At 46.9% G+C, this 14,587-nt stretch overlaps 1 protein-coding gene across 1 annotated transcript in view; it reads left to right on the top strand.

Annotated features, from left to right (window-relative positions):
* Positions 1–14,587, top strand: part of LOC147904342 (uncharacterized) — a 178,713-nt gene that overhangs the window by 27,272 nt on the left and 136,854 nt on the right. Inside the window, exons 3-4 of the mRNA XM_087391234.1 lie at positions 13,710–13,913; positions 14,221–14,363. Of these exons, the coding sequence (XP_087247360.1) occupies positions 13,710–13,913; positions 14,221–14,363 (347 nt within the window). The remainder of the gene's footprint in view (positions 1–13,709; positions 13,914–14,220; positions 14,364–14,587) is intronic.

Below are 14,587 nucleotides of genomic sequence, written 5' to 3'. Positions count from 1 at the left end.
CCCAAGCCTCCTAGTGCGTGTGGCATGATCACTGTCTCCCAAGCTACTCGGGCCCTAGTGTTCCTCGTGCCATCTGAACCTGCTCAAAGGAAGTTCCATACCAACTGTCGGAGCTGCCTAATGCAACCTCTGTGAAAGCACCAACAGGAAGCGATATACTAGGCTGTGGCAAGAAGGACTTGGTTTGCCACTAAGGTGCGACCTGCTAAGGTAAGAATCTTGAAGAGTATAACAAAAAGTTTTGGGAGGCCTTATTGCCAATCAGCTCGTATAGGACTGTATCATTGTTTGAGCAGGTGGAAAAGTATTGTTGTGGGCTGCCAAAGGAGCTTCGTGACTTTGGCACCAAGACAAAGGTCTCCAACATCTCTCAACATCAGAGTACGCGGGATCCCACGCACTAAGGCTACACCGATGGTAGATGCGACTGTGTTTGTGACCGCTACCCTGGGTGTGGCTGAGCACAGGATAGAGAGGGCATGGCGGGTGGGGAGAGATCCCAACCGAGAGCAACCCCTGATCATACGATTTCATGACACTCAGGCACGACTTTCAGCTCTACAACGCAGGTCAAGTCCTTCGAGATCAGCGAGCGATCTCTATGGATGAGGATCTCACACCTCTACAGGTTGAGGAGAGGCGCTCTTTGCTGCAGCAGCGGGATCAGGCCCGAAAGGAGGGGAAGTGGGCAGTGGTACGAGAGGGACGACTTCTTACAGGCCCTCGTAGGACACCTGTCCCCTCCCCTACATAGGGAAGCGGGGCCTATGAGACTCAGATATCCGAGACCCTATCCTGCACCATTTGGAACTGTAATGGTACCTTATGGTCAGAACCAGGGAACTTCTCGGAATCCTATATAGGCCACGACATAGTCTTCTATATAGAGACACATCAGAGTCCAGAGCGCCCTCTCCCAATAGTCAGCGGATATACATGGGAGTCTGCCTACAGAGATGAGACGAGGGGTACAGGAGGAGTTAGAGGTTCAGGTGGAGTTGCAGTCCTTTTCAGATCCACACTTCGGGGGATCATTTCAGTAGAGCAGAGAGATACACATTCCAGATTTCTTTGGATCCGGATACGACACATGGATAGCCAGGATCTGTTTGTCGCAGTTTGCTACTTCCCCCCGGAGACCTCCCACTTTGCCAGAGATATTCGAGGTGATGATGAGACATCCCCATTTGCTGCCCTTTATCAGTCCATCGTTGACTTTTCTAGTCACGGAGAAGTCCTTCTAGTGGGAGACTTCAACGGGAGGACAAGGACCCATCAGGTACCACTTCTTGATTTCAGAGATGATTCCACTCTACTGGCAGATATTGACCTTGAGGAGGCAGGTATGCTACGGGTTTCGGCTGGCAGGCGAGGTCCACTTTCATTCTATGGGCAGGCCCTATTAGACCTGGGCAGAATACATGATCCTATTATCTATAATGGTCTTGACAAATGGACCGCTTCAGGTGGTTTCACATGCTTTCCACATGGGGGGGGCTCCAGTGTTGTTGATTACATCATGGGATCCCCTATCTTCACATCTCGCATTATTGACTTCACTGTAGCACCTCTCCCCCCAGGGGCTGATCACACATACCTTTTCTTTCGCATCTCCACCTCCCTTCGCACAGCACCTTCCACCCCACTCAGGGCTTACTCCACCTACCACGATATACGCTTTGATCGGGATCACTCACCTTCTTACTCTGGCCGTCTGTACATACTTCTCGCTTATATTGACTTCATACCCCTTTTAGAGGATCGTGCTGCTCTTGTCACCCGCTCACTACACGAGGCTGCCATTCACGCCTTTCCCCACACCACCCGCTCCACCCGCCCACCACCCCCTGGAACCGTACCCTGTAATAGTTGGTACGATGATGAGTGTAAGGCCTTACGCTGTCAACTCAGATTCGAAACCAAAAACAGTCTTCCGAGCGCACCAAATACGCTACATGAATACCGTAGACTGGTACGAAGGAAGAAACTAGACTTCGTTCGTCGAAACGAGGAGGAGCTACTGAACATTTTGTTTAGTAACAACTCTAAGGACTTCTGGCGGAGATTTCTAGAAGGACGGTCCCCTCCGCCACTCACTGACACCCAGATCTGGTTTGATTATGCACACACACTTCATGAAATCCCAAATCAGCCAGTCCCTAGCCTCTCACACATGCCTCGTCCCACTGCTCCTCCCTCTGGAGGGCACAACTACTGGCAGATACCTATCTCGCGCCTGAGGATCTCACCCCTTCTGATATGAGCAACTGAAAGATAAAAGTCACTGATATCAGAGAGGGCTGCGGCTAAGTCTGAAGGAGAAAGCTGCCCATCCTGCAAATGAGATACCCAGGTCCTCAACACAGTCTCTGTAAGGCCCTCCTCTGCATAAAAGGATTCTGGAATCCTAATAATGGCAGAGCGGCACCTCACATGGGGATCTGAGACCATCAAAACCACTGGAAAATGGTCCGAAGTGGACACCCCATCTGCAATGCAAATAGTACCACCTCTGTCAAGAGCCCAATCATCCACATAAAATCTTTCAATCCGTGCATGTATAGGCATCTGTAGTCTCCTGTTCGACCAAGAAAACAGGAGAGAATGTGGCTGAGTGTGAAAAGCATCATCATGCCAAGAATCCCTGCCACTGTACTGAAAAAGGAAGGCATCCCACGCTGCTCTCTCTAAGGAGTGAATGCCACCTTCCCTACCACCCCTTTTGTCTGAGGGCATTTCAACCATGTCGAAATCGCCCCCTATAATCCAATCATCTGCAATATGTGACCAAGAGAGCAGTTCCTTCCCAAAAAGAACACGATCCCCTCTAGAATTGGGTGCACAAAGGTTTAAGAGACCAACCTTATGCCCACCAATCAAAAGTATAATCCATTGTGCTCTGGAAGGGACTATGATCCCGTGTCCAATCACAAAGGGGAGTGTAGAAGAAGAGACAGAAATGCAAGTACTCCCCCTGGTGCCCAAGGCGGGTGACCAAAAAGTGTGGCCTGAAAGAAGCTTACCCGACTTGGAACAATCCCTGGCATCAGATTTGTGTTCCTAAATCATCAGAATGTCCATGGGACCCCCAGTAACACCTGGATGAAGTTGGTTGTGAATCAACTGCCTGTGGCGGCGGTGAGGTACACCCTCGAGGCCCTGAACATTCCAACTGACAATCCTCATCTGTGAGACGAGAAAGCCGAATGGAAGATCCTATTCAACCTAGTAGCGGAGAAAGCCCTTTACCACGAAAAATTCCTGGTAGCGGAGAAAGCCCTCTCCTGCAAAAAATCCTTCCTATCAAGAGGAGGAAAGTCAACTGGGGAAAGCACACCCCCTCTGTTGAGGGGAAAACTCTGTCCACGGATGTTTGGAAGATGTGCTTCCCGAGCGTAGAGGGTACACACTCCTCCTCCAGCCAAGTCTGCTAGAATTGAAAATGAATTCCTACGAAGTACCTCTGGCGCAGGAGTGCGAAGGAGCCCTGCGGAAGGAGGAGTAGAACCAATAACCCCCTTACCTCCGTCAGGTTTAGATAGACGTGCAAGAGAAGAAGGGGGGTGCCGTTGCATGATCTCGGCATGAAACTGCATGACCTCAGCCACAACTTTGGCATTGTTTTCAAGTAAAGCATGGGTCTCTGCAGATAGGTTCTCCCTAGGTGAGTGCTCCTGTATCTGAACAGGGGCAGTAGCAGTCTCATCTACACATGGAATCAAGACATGGATGTCTCCTGCCTGAAGAGACGGGTTAGAAGCCCTGTCAATGGTAGCCTGAGGTACTGGCTCGCCAACTTTGACAGGCACCCAACGGGGGACGATCGAAGCAAGACGTGCTGACTGTCCTATCCGCGTTGTAGAAGTACCAAGACGAGAGGCTGATGATCCTGGATGTGAAGCCGGTCTAGCAGCGCGTGAAGCGGTAGGAATTGGTCGTGAGGAAGGTCCACATCGGCGGGTGAAGCTATGAGGTGCACCTGTGGATCTTTTAGGTCTTTTCTTTTTTCTTGGGCAATCTCTGGCAAAGTGCCCAAGGGTCTTGCAAATCCTACATTGATCCTATCTCCCTGCAATCTCGACTCTTTGTCTAAAGGTGCCATCTGGACGTTGAAGCATCATGTGGTCATCCGAGATGTTAGGGTCAGAGACAATGACGCTAACACGCGGTACCCCATCGGACCTGACTGCCTCTACTCCTGAAGTAGGCATCTCAGGGAGAGGGGGATCTCAGTAACCACTCCAAAGGCGGCTCCGATGAAATATAGCAGTCGATGGTACACCTGAGGAAGGCCTAGAATCTGATGAAGAGTGACGTTGTCCGGCTATCTTCCTCCACAGGATCACACAAACCCCAAAGAAAAAGGGGTCAAAAAAATCCTCCTAGAGCCCAGTGCTAATGTGCTAGCCTGAAGCACTGTACATGCTACCCTCAAGGAGTCAAAAACAATCTGAAAGAAACCTCACCCAAGAAGTTGAACATCTATGAAGTGCCTTGCGAGGTCTTCAGGTAGAGTAGCGAGCATCCAGTCCCTAGCCTGTAACTTGGAAGGGTGGGACCCATGGATCGAGCAAAGAGCAATGTCGAGCTCTCCTGCTCAGTATCTTTTTTGAGCTGCTGCAACTCATCTTTTGAGAAAATGATGGTTTTCGCGGCCGGTGGAAGTGGGCGAGGATTGGCTGAAGGCTAAGCCATCGTCAATCAAAGTGGAAAGGCCGACACGAACACAGTTGAACTTGTTGGAGTTGCAAGAAGGATTGAGCAAGTGAAGCAAAAGAGAGAGTTTATTCAAGAGAGACATGCTTAATATATAGGCTCCAGTTACATCCAGTAGTGACATCACATGTGAGCTCAGTAGAGTATCTAGATCCACAAATCTCTCAATCAGTTCCATGATTCTCTCAATCACACACCACACACCTAGATTCACTTAATCACACCTACTAACACCTATCCAGGCACACCATGTGTTCACACACTCACAACCTTAGACCTTAGGACTCTAGATCCCATTACATCAATTTGTCCTTCATCCCCCCCCCCCCACAAATTGATGACCTCAACCCTAGCAGTAGTCCATGGGAAACTTCATGGCTTGCCCACCTCTAGTGGCAACACACATGATCCACAACCTGGTACTCACTCTAGTTGCATCAGCAGTAGACTCATTTGGGCATCCTCATCCCAACATGATCTCACTCTGACTTTGGTTTGTTGGTTTACAATTGGGAGATAGACAATGACTATGCATGGGAATACCCTTAGATCCAACAAGGTAACACATAAGACTAACAATCATTTGAGGGGGACGTCCCAAGGCAAAGAACCCTTATTGACCACACACACAAAAATATTCTATGTGGAAGATGTGGGGAAATACCCCCCTTTGATGGCATATCTTGTTCTTTTCCTTCTTCTCTTCCAAGCTACCATAGTGTGAGGTTCATTGTCATTGGAGAGGTTCTTGGTGTAGCCAATCTTGTAAATCCTTTGCTCTTTGTCCTTCTCTACACTCTTTAATGTATCTTGTCTATATTCTGCAATGCAAGATCCTTGTAGTCCTTCACCTTCTTTGAGTGTCCAAGCCTTAAAAACATTTTGTGAATCATATGGACTGAAGAGGGTCTTACCACTTGTCATGCAAGGGCAGTGTCTACTCTTGTACAAGAGGTGGTCATGATTGTATGGCAAGGTATAGTCAACCAAATGCAAGTACATTTCATACATGAAAGATATTGAGACCATAACTAAGGCATCTTTAACATAAGAATCATAATGGTTGTAGTTGAAACCTTTGTTCCAATCATATCCATTGTAAATCATCATGCAAGTCATGATATATTCTTCCTTCATGAAAGCTCTGTCATAGTCAACCCACACTAGTCAACTAGTCAACTAGTCAAAAAGATAGTATAACTTGAAATCCACTTCAAAGTATCATAACCTCAATATAAAAGATGAAAAATGCATTCAACTAAACTTCAAAGAGCATTCTCACAACTGAAAAAGCAATCTCTGAATCTCTGATCTGTACTTTAACTCCTCAAGTATCACCTTAGCATTTAGTGTAGCATCAACCTTCAAAAATAGTCTAGAAATGCTTGCAGAAAACAGAGGAACCTTGGAGGGTTTCTACCTTACTCCACAAAGGATCAAGTAGAGGGCATTTGCTGCGCAATCAAAGGTATTTGGAAGTAGAAGACTTAGTGCAAGTCTCAGACCAAATGTAGCTTCACACCTCTAGGGGCAGCAACATCTTCTCCACCTCCAAAAACATGTCTTCTTCAAAACCCGACTGGTTTTTCCTTAGTTTCTCCTCATTCCCTTGACCATTTTCCCTCAAAATTCACCAGCAGGTAGCCCATAGGGTCGCCTAAGTGCACCTCACAGACCGTTTTTGAAATTGTGGCTCCAGCAAGCTGTATCATCAGAAATGGCACGGGATAGGGAGAGTGTAAGCACGGGCTGTAGAGGCCATAATCCTTCAATTCCTCTCAAGTGGAAGTGCGCCTTAACTAGGGGAATCTACACCTGAAAGGGCTGGAGCAATGGTTTATAGATGAAAGAGAACAAGCACTTGGAAATTTCGTAGGAAGACGAGGAAGAAAAGCTTCAAAAACTTCATGGTGAAGAAGATGATGACATGGCACTCAAGGAGGTCTTAAGGAGAGTGAACCAAGGCTCTAATACCACATGTTGGAGTTGCAAAAAGGATTCAGCAAGTGAAGCAAAAGAGAGAGTTTATTCAAGAGAGACAGGCCCAATATATAGGCTCAAGTTACATCCAGTAGTGACATCACATGTGAGCTCAGTAGAGCATCTAGATCCACAAATCTCTCAATCAGTTCCATGATTTTCTCAATCACACACCACACACCTAGATTCACTCAATTAGACATACTGGCACCTATCCAGGCACACCATGTGTTCACACACTCACAACCTTAGACCTTAGGACTCTCGATCCCATTACATCAATTTTTCCTTCAGAAATCTGTCCGACTAAAATGCTACAAGGAAGGAGAAGGAGAAGGCTGAAGGGAGGAGATAGGAAGGAGAAAGAGAGAAAGAGGGGGAGAGAGGCTAAGAGAGGAGGATAGAGGCTAGAGAGGGTGATGATCCTGGATGTGAAGCCGCTCCAGCAACACGTGAAGTAGTAGAAACTGGTCGTGAGGAAGGTCCACGTCGGGTGAAGCTATGAGGCACACCCGTGGATCTTTTAGGTCTTTTCTTTTTCCTTGGGCCATCTCTGGCAAAGTGCCCAAGGGTCCTGCAAATCCTACACTGATCCTGTCTCCCTACAATCTCGACTTTTTGTCTGAAGAAGGAGCCATCTGGGCGCTGAAGCATAATGTGGTTATCCGAGATGTTAGGGTCAAAGACAATGACCCTAACACGCGGTACCCCATCGGACCTGACTGCCTCTACTCCTGAAGTAGGCATCTCAGGGAGAGGGGGGATCTCAGTAACCACTCCAAAGGCGGTTCCAATGGAATGTAGCAGTCGATGGTACACCTGAGGAAGGCCTTGAAATATGATGAAGAGTGACATCGTCCAGCTGTCTTTCTCGACAGGATATGAAAAAGGGGTAAAAAAAAACCTCCTGGAGCCCAGTGCTAACGGACTATCCTAAAGCACTGTACGTGCTACTTCCGAGGAGTCAAAAGTAATCTGGAAGCAACCTCGCCCAAGCAGATGAACATTTGAGAAGTGCCCTACGAGGTCTCCAGGTAGAGCGGCGAGCATCCAGTCCCTGGCCTGTAACCTGGAGGGATGGGACCCATGGATGCGAGCAAAGAGCGAAGTCGAGCTCTCCTGCTCTGTATCTTTTTTGAGTTGCTACAACTCGTCTTTTGAGAAAATGATGGTTCGGCCAGTGGAAGCGGGCGAGGATTGGTTGAAGGCTGAGCCATCATCGATTGGGGTGGAAAGGCCAACGCGAACACAATTGAACTCCGTCCGACTAAAATTCTGCAAGGAAGGAGAAGGAAGAGGCTAAAGGGAGGAGACAGGAAGGGGAGAGAGCTGAGGTAGGCAAGGAGAAGCTGAGGGGAGGAGAAGGGCTGAAAGAGGGAGGAGGATAGTGGCAGGGGAAAGGAGGTGGAAGAGGGGCTGAAGGGGGCGGGGGTAGAGGAGAGGAGAAGGGGCTGAGAGTAGAGGAGAGGGTAGGAGGGGGTAGGGGCTGAGAGAGGGGGCTGTAGAGGGCGGAGTAGAGGCGGGGTGAGGGGGCTGTAGAGGGCGGAGTAGGGGCGGGGTTAGGGGCTGAGAGTAGAGGCGGGGGTAGGGGCGGGGGTAGGGGCTGAGAGAGGAGGGGCTGGGAGGGCGGAGCAGAGGCGGGGATAGGGGCGGAGGAAGGGGCGTGGGGGGTGGAAGAAAGGGCGGGGGAGGAGGCGGGGAAAGGGAGCAGGGAAGAGAGGGTAGGGAGGGAGCTAAGGGGAGGGAGGAGAGAGGGGGTAGGGGCTGAGAGAGGGGGCTGTAGAGGGCGGAGTAGAGGCAGGGTGAGGGGGCTGTAGAGGGCAGAGTAGGGGTAGGGTAGGGGTGGGGGTAGGGGCTGAGAGTAGAGGCAGGGGTAGGGACGGGGAAGGGGCAGGGGTAGGGGCTGAGAGAGGGGGGGGATGGGAGGGCGGAGCAGAGGCGGGGGTAGGGGCGGAGGAAGGGGCGGGGGGGGGGGGGGGCGGAAGAAAGGGCGGGGATAGGGGCGGGGAAAGGCGGGGGAGGAGGCGGGGAAAGGGAGCGGGGAAGAGAGGGTAGGGAGGGGGCTGAGGGGAGGGAGGAGAGAGGGGCGGGAAAGGGAGGTAGAGCAGCAGTAGGGAAGGCGGGGAGCAGCAACAGCTCGCAGCTCACAAGGAGGTGTGGAATTTACTTGAAATGCTCGCAGTGGATTGTTGTAGGAACAAAGTGGAGACAGGTTGTGAACACAAGTGAGCAAGAGTGCACACACAAGAAAGCTCCAATAGAAATTTTCAAATGAAACAATACAAGTACTTGGTATATATAGTACCCAAGTACTACTGGTCAACCATAGGGTTGACTTTATGCCTACAACACCATATCTTTGTAATGTCTTACAAATCCCCCCTCAAAGATATGGCTGAAAGTACCCTGGAAACGTCTCAGGTGTACCCTGCAGTACCTAAAGTACCATGGTTGCACAAATTTATCCGGATGGATACGAACCTATGGGAGTACATGAAAACAATGTCATTGTGAATCACTTCACAACCCCCCTTGACATTATGAGAATTTCTCTGATCCCCAAGCCACGTCGATGTCGTAAGAAAAGATCTGCTGACAGGGCTTTGGTAAAGATATCCGCCACATTGTCCTCAGATGGACAATAGATGATATCACTGAAGCCATCAGAAATACAATCCCATACATAATGATAATGATTTTCAATGTGTTTCATGCGAGCATGAAAGACAGGATTGTTGGCTATGGCAATGCAACTCTGGCTATCATAGAAGATAGAGTTTGCTTCGCCATCCTATGCATGATGCACGTCGTGCAAAATCTTCCTTAACCACATTAACTTCGTAGTGGCTGAATTTGCAGCTTTGTACTCTGCTTCACTGGAGGAAAGAGAGGCTCGCTCTTGCTTCTTACTGAGCCATGAGATACAGGCTGAACCCAATGAGAAGCAATAGCCAGTGGTGGACCATCTGTCGTCAATGTCCCCTGACCAATCTGAGTCGGTGAAACCACTTAGCTCTAGATCACAATCTAAAGCATAATGCAAGCCAAGAGAGAGAGTGCCATGGACATATCTGAGAACCCTCTTTACTGCATTCCAATGTGTGATCGTGGGACAATGCATGAACTGGCTCAAAAGCCCTGTGGCATAGGCAATATCAGGCCGTGTGGAGCATAGATATATCAAACTACCAACCAACTGCCTGTACAAAGTGCCATCAAACTTTTCAGCAGCATCATGCTTACTCAGCTTGAGTCCCTTTTCCAATGGAGTAGCCACAGGCTTACAGTTCTCCATCTTAAATTTCTGCAACAACCCCTTCGAATACTTGTCTGTGACATAGAAATCCCATCATGGGTCTGCCAAAACTCAATGCCAAGACAATAATGCAATAGGCCCCAATCTGTCATGTCAAAGTTGTGACATAAAGCGGACTGCACTGCTATAATTTGCTGCAAATCACTGCCAGTGAGTATGATGTCATCCACATATAGTACCAACATGACCAATTCCAATTTTTGCTGCAGAACATACAGATTTGGCTCTGTATGAGTGTTTACGAAGCCTTGTGATGATGTATCTTCTGATACCACTCACGAGGTGCTTGCTTCAGCCCATATAGAGCCTTCATGAGCTTGCATACCTTGTGCTCTTGTCCCTTCACCTCAATACCTTGGGGCTGATGTACATAGACCTCCTCTTTAAGATCTCCATTGAGGAAAGCGGTCTTGACATCCATCTGGTACACTGACCAACCATAAAATGCAGCAAGAGATATGACAGAACGAATGGTGGTCGTCTTGGCCACTAGAGCAAAAGTGTCCTCATAATCTATCCCCTCCTCTTGTACATACCCCTTGGCAACCAAACAGGCTTTGTATTTCTCAACTGTGCCATCTGAATGGTATTTCACCTTATAAATCCATTTCGTGCCAACCACATTTTTCCCAATGGGCGCATCAACCAAGTCCCATGTGGCATTCTTCTCAATGGATTTAATCTCAGCTTCCATAGCTTTCTGCCATGCCGGATTATGCTGAGCATCCTTGAAGCTCTAAGGCTCATTTTCAGCTTCCATCATTGAGGTCATCTAAGCAAATTGGCATTTTTCTGATTTTTCTGAGTGCTGGCCCTGGTTTTCCCCAAAGTAGGCTGATCCTTAGCATCTTGAATGGTCAACCTTGCCCAACATGGAATAGATTTCTCTGCTGTACCACTTGGGGCTGCATCAACATCTTTAGTGGCCTCACGACGTTGATAATGTTTCCAAACATGAGGCTGTCTATCCTCAATATTTGGCTGCAAATCTGAAACATTTGAGGGAGAGCCATCCTCAACATGTGGCAAGCCATCTAAACTATGAGAAGTAGCAAGCCATCTAAACTATGAGAAGTAGAAGGGGAAGCATCAAGAGACTCCATCTCATCATCCTCAAACTGGATATGTCCAAAGGAGTGTCATCGTATGGTGGCAAATTTGCACTAGCGGGCTGCATGCACTCATTCTCAGCAAAGAGAACATCTCTGCTGATTATTACCTTCTTGGTAGCGGGATTATAAAGCCTAAATCCCCTGCTTTCGGTGCTATACCCCACGAAAATGCATTTGACACTCTTGTCATCAAGCTTTGTCCAATGTGCATCTGGAACCAAACCATATGCCACTGAGCCAAAAACTCTGAAATGACTAACCTTTGGCTTAAAGCCATACAAAGCCTCAAATGGAATCACATTAACCAAAGCTTTGGTAGGGCATCTGTTCTGAATGTAAGTGGCTGTCACAACTGCTTCTCCTCAAAAAGCCTTTGAGACTCTCTTGAATTTCAGCATGCATCTAGTCATCTCCATGAGAGTACGATTCTTCCTCTCAGAGAGTGGATTATGCTGTGGTGTGTAAGGGCATGCTAAGTGATGTTTAATCCCATGCTGCTTCAAAAATCCCTGGAATTCATGTGACATATACTCTCCCCCTCTATCTGAGTTGAGTGTTCCAATTCTAGAATTGGTTTGGTTCTCAGCCATAGCTTTGAACTCCTGAAACCAATAGAACATCTCAGATTTTTCCTTCATGAGAAAAAGCCATGTGAACCTGGAGAAGTCATCTATAAAGGTCACAAAGTACATTGCTCCTCTATGCGTGGGAATAGTCATGGGGCCACAACTATCTGCAACACTCTGGTTGCCTTGACCCAATTCTTGCCTTGTTTATTGAATGGCAAGCGATGGAATTTGCCAAGTGCACACCCCTCACACACTTCATTTGCTGGTTGCTGCAGTTTTGGCATTCCCTGAGTCATATTATTGTTGTACAAGTAGGACAATGCGCTGTGATGGACATGTCCAAACCTGGCATGCCATAAATGAGCCTGGGAAGTGTTTGCTACAGCCAATACCTTCTTATCATAAGGCTGAGCATCAAGCTTATATAAGCGTCTGTCATATGTGCCTGCTACTATACCATACCCTTTCTTTGGATCCTTGATCCTGCATTGGTTATCCTGAAATTTGACCAACATATGTTGATCATGGGTAATGTTTGAAACTGAAATCAGATTTTGCCTCGAATCTAGAACATACCAAACATCTCGGATATACTTAACTTTCCCATTATCAAGCTGAATGGGAATGTGCCCAACTCTGATGATGTCTTGAGAAGCATCATTGGCACACGTAACATGTCTGCCATGAACAGGTGTGATGCTCTCAAGCCACTCCTGGCGAGGAATCATGTGCTTAGTAGCACCACTGTCGATATACCATGTATCACTTGCAACGAGGGAAGCATCCCTTGATTGTTTTCAGCATTCAAATCCCCCCTGGCATCCATCTTCTCCAATACATGTGTAGGGGAGAGCCTGGAGAAGTATGGAGACGCTTGGAGCTGCTGGAACACACCCGGGAGAGGCTGGAGCTGAAAAGAGAGCAAAAACGCCAAAAAACAACCGAAAACTACTCGAAATCACCTTCCGACAAGTCGTACGGACTCCCAGCACTATCGTGCAATTGTACAAACAGATCCGTACGGACATACGGGCATACGTACAACTGTACGGACAAAAAAGTCAAAATATTTTTTCCCCTCCTGAAATGGTACGGGACAGGTTTGTTTGTATGCGGGCAGCTTAAAAATTTCAAAAAACGTCAAAATCGGACCTCAAAAGGTCAAAAAACAGCCGCTGGACTGTTTTTTTTTTCCTACTCTAAAACAAGTTTCTGGCAACGAAATGAGGCACCAGACTGAACTAGAGAAGGAGCTAAATGCTGGAGCTACCTGTGAGAACCAGGAATGCGCACTGGAGCACCAAGCTTGCGGGTGTCTAGAAGCAAGCGCGGGAATGGGCTCTAGAGACTGAAGCGCTCTGATACCAAATGTAGGAACAAAGTGGAGATAGGTTGTGAACACAAGTGAGCAAGAGTGCACACACAAGAAAGCTCCAATAGAAGTGTTCAAATGAAACAATACAAGTACTTGGTATATATAGTACCAAAGTACTACTGGTCAACCATAGGGTTGACTTTATGCCTACAACACCATATCTTTGTGATGTCTTACAATTGTCTCTTGCTCAACCATATATTGCAAGCGGTCTATCTCTTCCTTGTGTCAGTGCCCTAGTGCGCAGCCTATGATTGTATGAAAAAAAAGTTGTTCTTGAAGGGTATGAAAGGGAAAGAGAGGAGAAAGAGTGAGTGCATGAAGATTTGGTGGTGAAGTGTGCATTCTGCTCCTTAGTTTTTGTCTGAATTGAGAAGTGCTGCAACTAGTGCACACATACACAATCTTGGAGTGAGAGTTAAAGCCCTAAAGTTTGTAATATATCTTATAAATCATTGTAAATGGTAATCTTTTCCTCTATATTTGACTTAATTCTTCTTGTTAAATATTTATTCCAACATAGCTCATTATTTATATCAAATTTGGTCATAGTTGTCTTCCATACTGGAATTATAACACTAAAATTTTTTCAGAATTTGAGCAGCCTAATGGTCGAGTTCTTGTGTTTGTTGATCTTGCAGAGTGTCTGGGGATTATGGGTGGAGCAACTCAAGGAAATTGAAGGGAACTTTGGATCTGCAGTATTGATTACTTTTGCTTTTTTGCGCTGGGTGTTCTTACTGGATCTGTGCCTGGCTATACTTTGGATTGGTGCGATTGTAATACCATTCTTCCTACAACCTCCAGCCTCTTATCATTGGTCAGGAATCAAGAAATTCTTTCAGGTTTGCCAGGTCACGAATGAAAATTGTTCTAATGATTTTCGGAACAGTTTCCTTTGGAGATATTTCTATGAGATCACCCATTAAATCTTTGTTTGCCTTCCCAAACTTCCAATATTCCATTGTATAATTTTACAGAGTGCTGCTTTTGTTCGCTTTGACAATGCAGCCTGTGTTCTATAGAAAAATAAATTTGGTTCAAATTCTTTCAGTTATCTTCATGCAAATCTCAATATTCACAAGATATCCTATCCTATCCTAGGTTCCCAGAACTGTTTGTAAACTTTTTTTTGGCTCGTCATTTGTTCAGGCAGATGGATTAGAGAAGACTTGGGTTTATTATGGGGGCTACTTCTACAATGCAGAGCAAAGTGGTTGGTATAAGACGGATTACATGTACCCATGCACTATTGCAGCAATGTTCCTTCTCAGCTTACTGGGAATTCTTGCAACGTAAGAGAGGTCTTATTCTGAAAACGCCACAATCATAGTATGTATGTTATTTAGGCCAACGGTTAAAATATTCTATGCTATATCTGAAAGTGAACTCTAGTTCAGTGGATGGTTTCTGTAGATATTTTTTAATTAAAAAACTGTGTTTATTTTTGTTTTCATCTATTAAGTATGAGAGACCCCCCCTGAGAAAACAGAAGGGAGAAAAGCATCATGCAGTACAT

Source organism: Dipteris shenzhenensis, chromosome 2, assembly GCF_047967505.1.
Source record: "Dipteris shenzhenensis isolate YYH24624 ecotype China chromosome 2, Dip_SZ_1.0, whole genome shotgun sequence".
Lineage (NCBI taxonomy): Eukaryota > Viridiplantae > Streptophyta > Polypodiopsida > Gleicheniales > Dipteridaceae > Dipteris > Dipteris shenzhenensis.
Note: the sequence above shows the minus strand (reverse complement) of the source record. Positions and strands in the feature narration are given on the sequence as shown.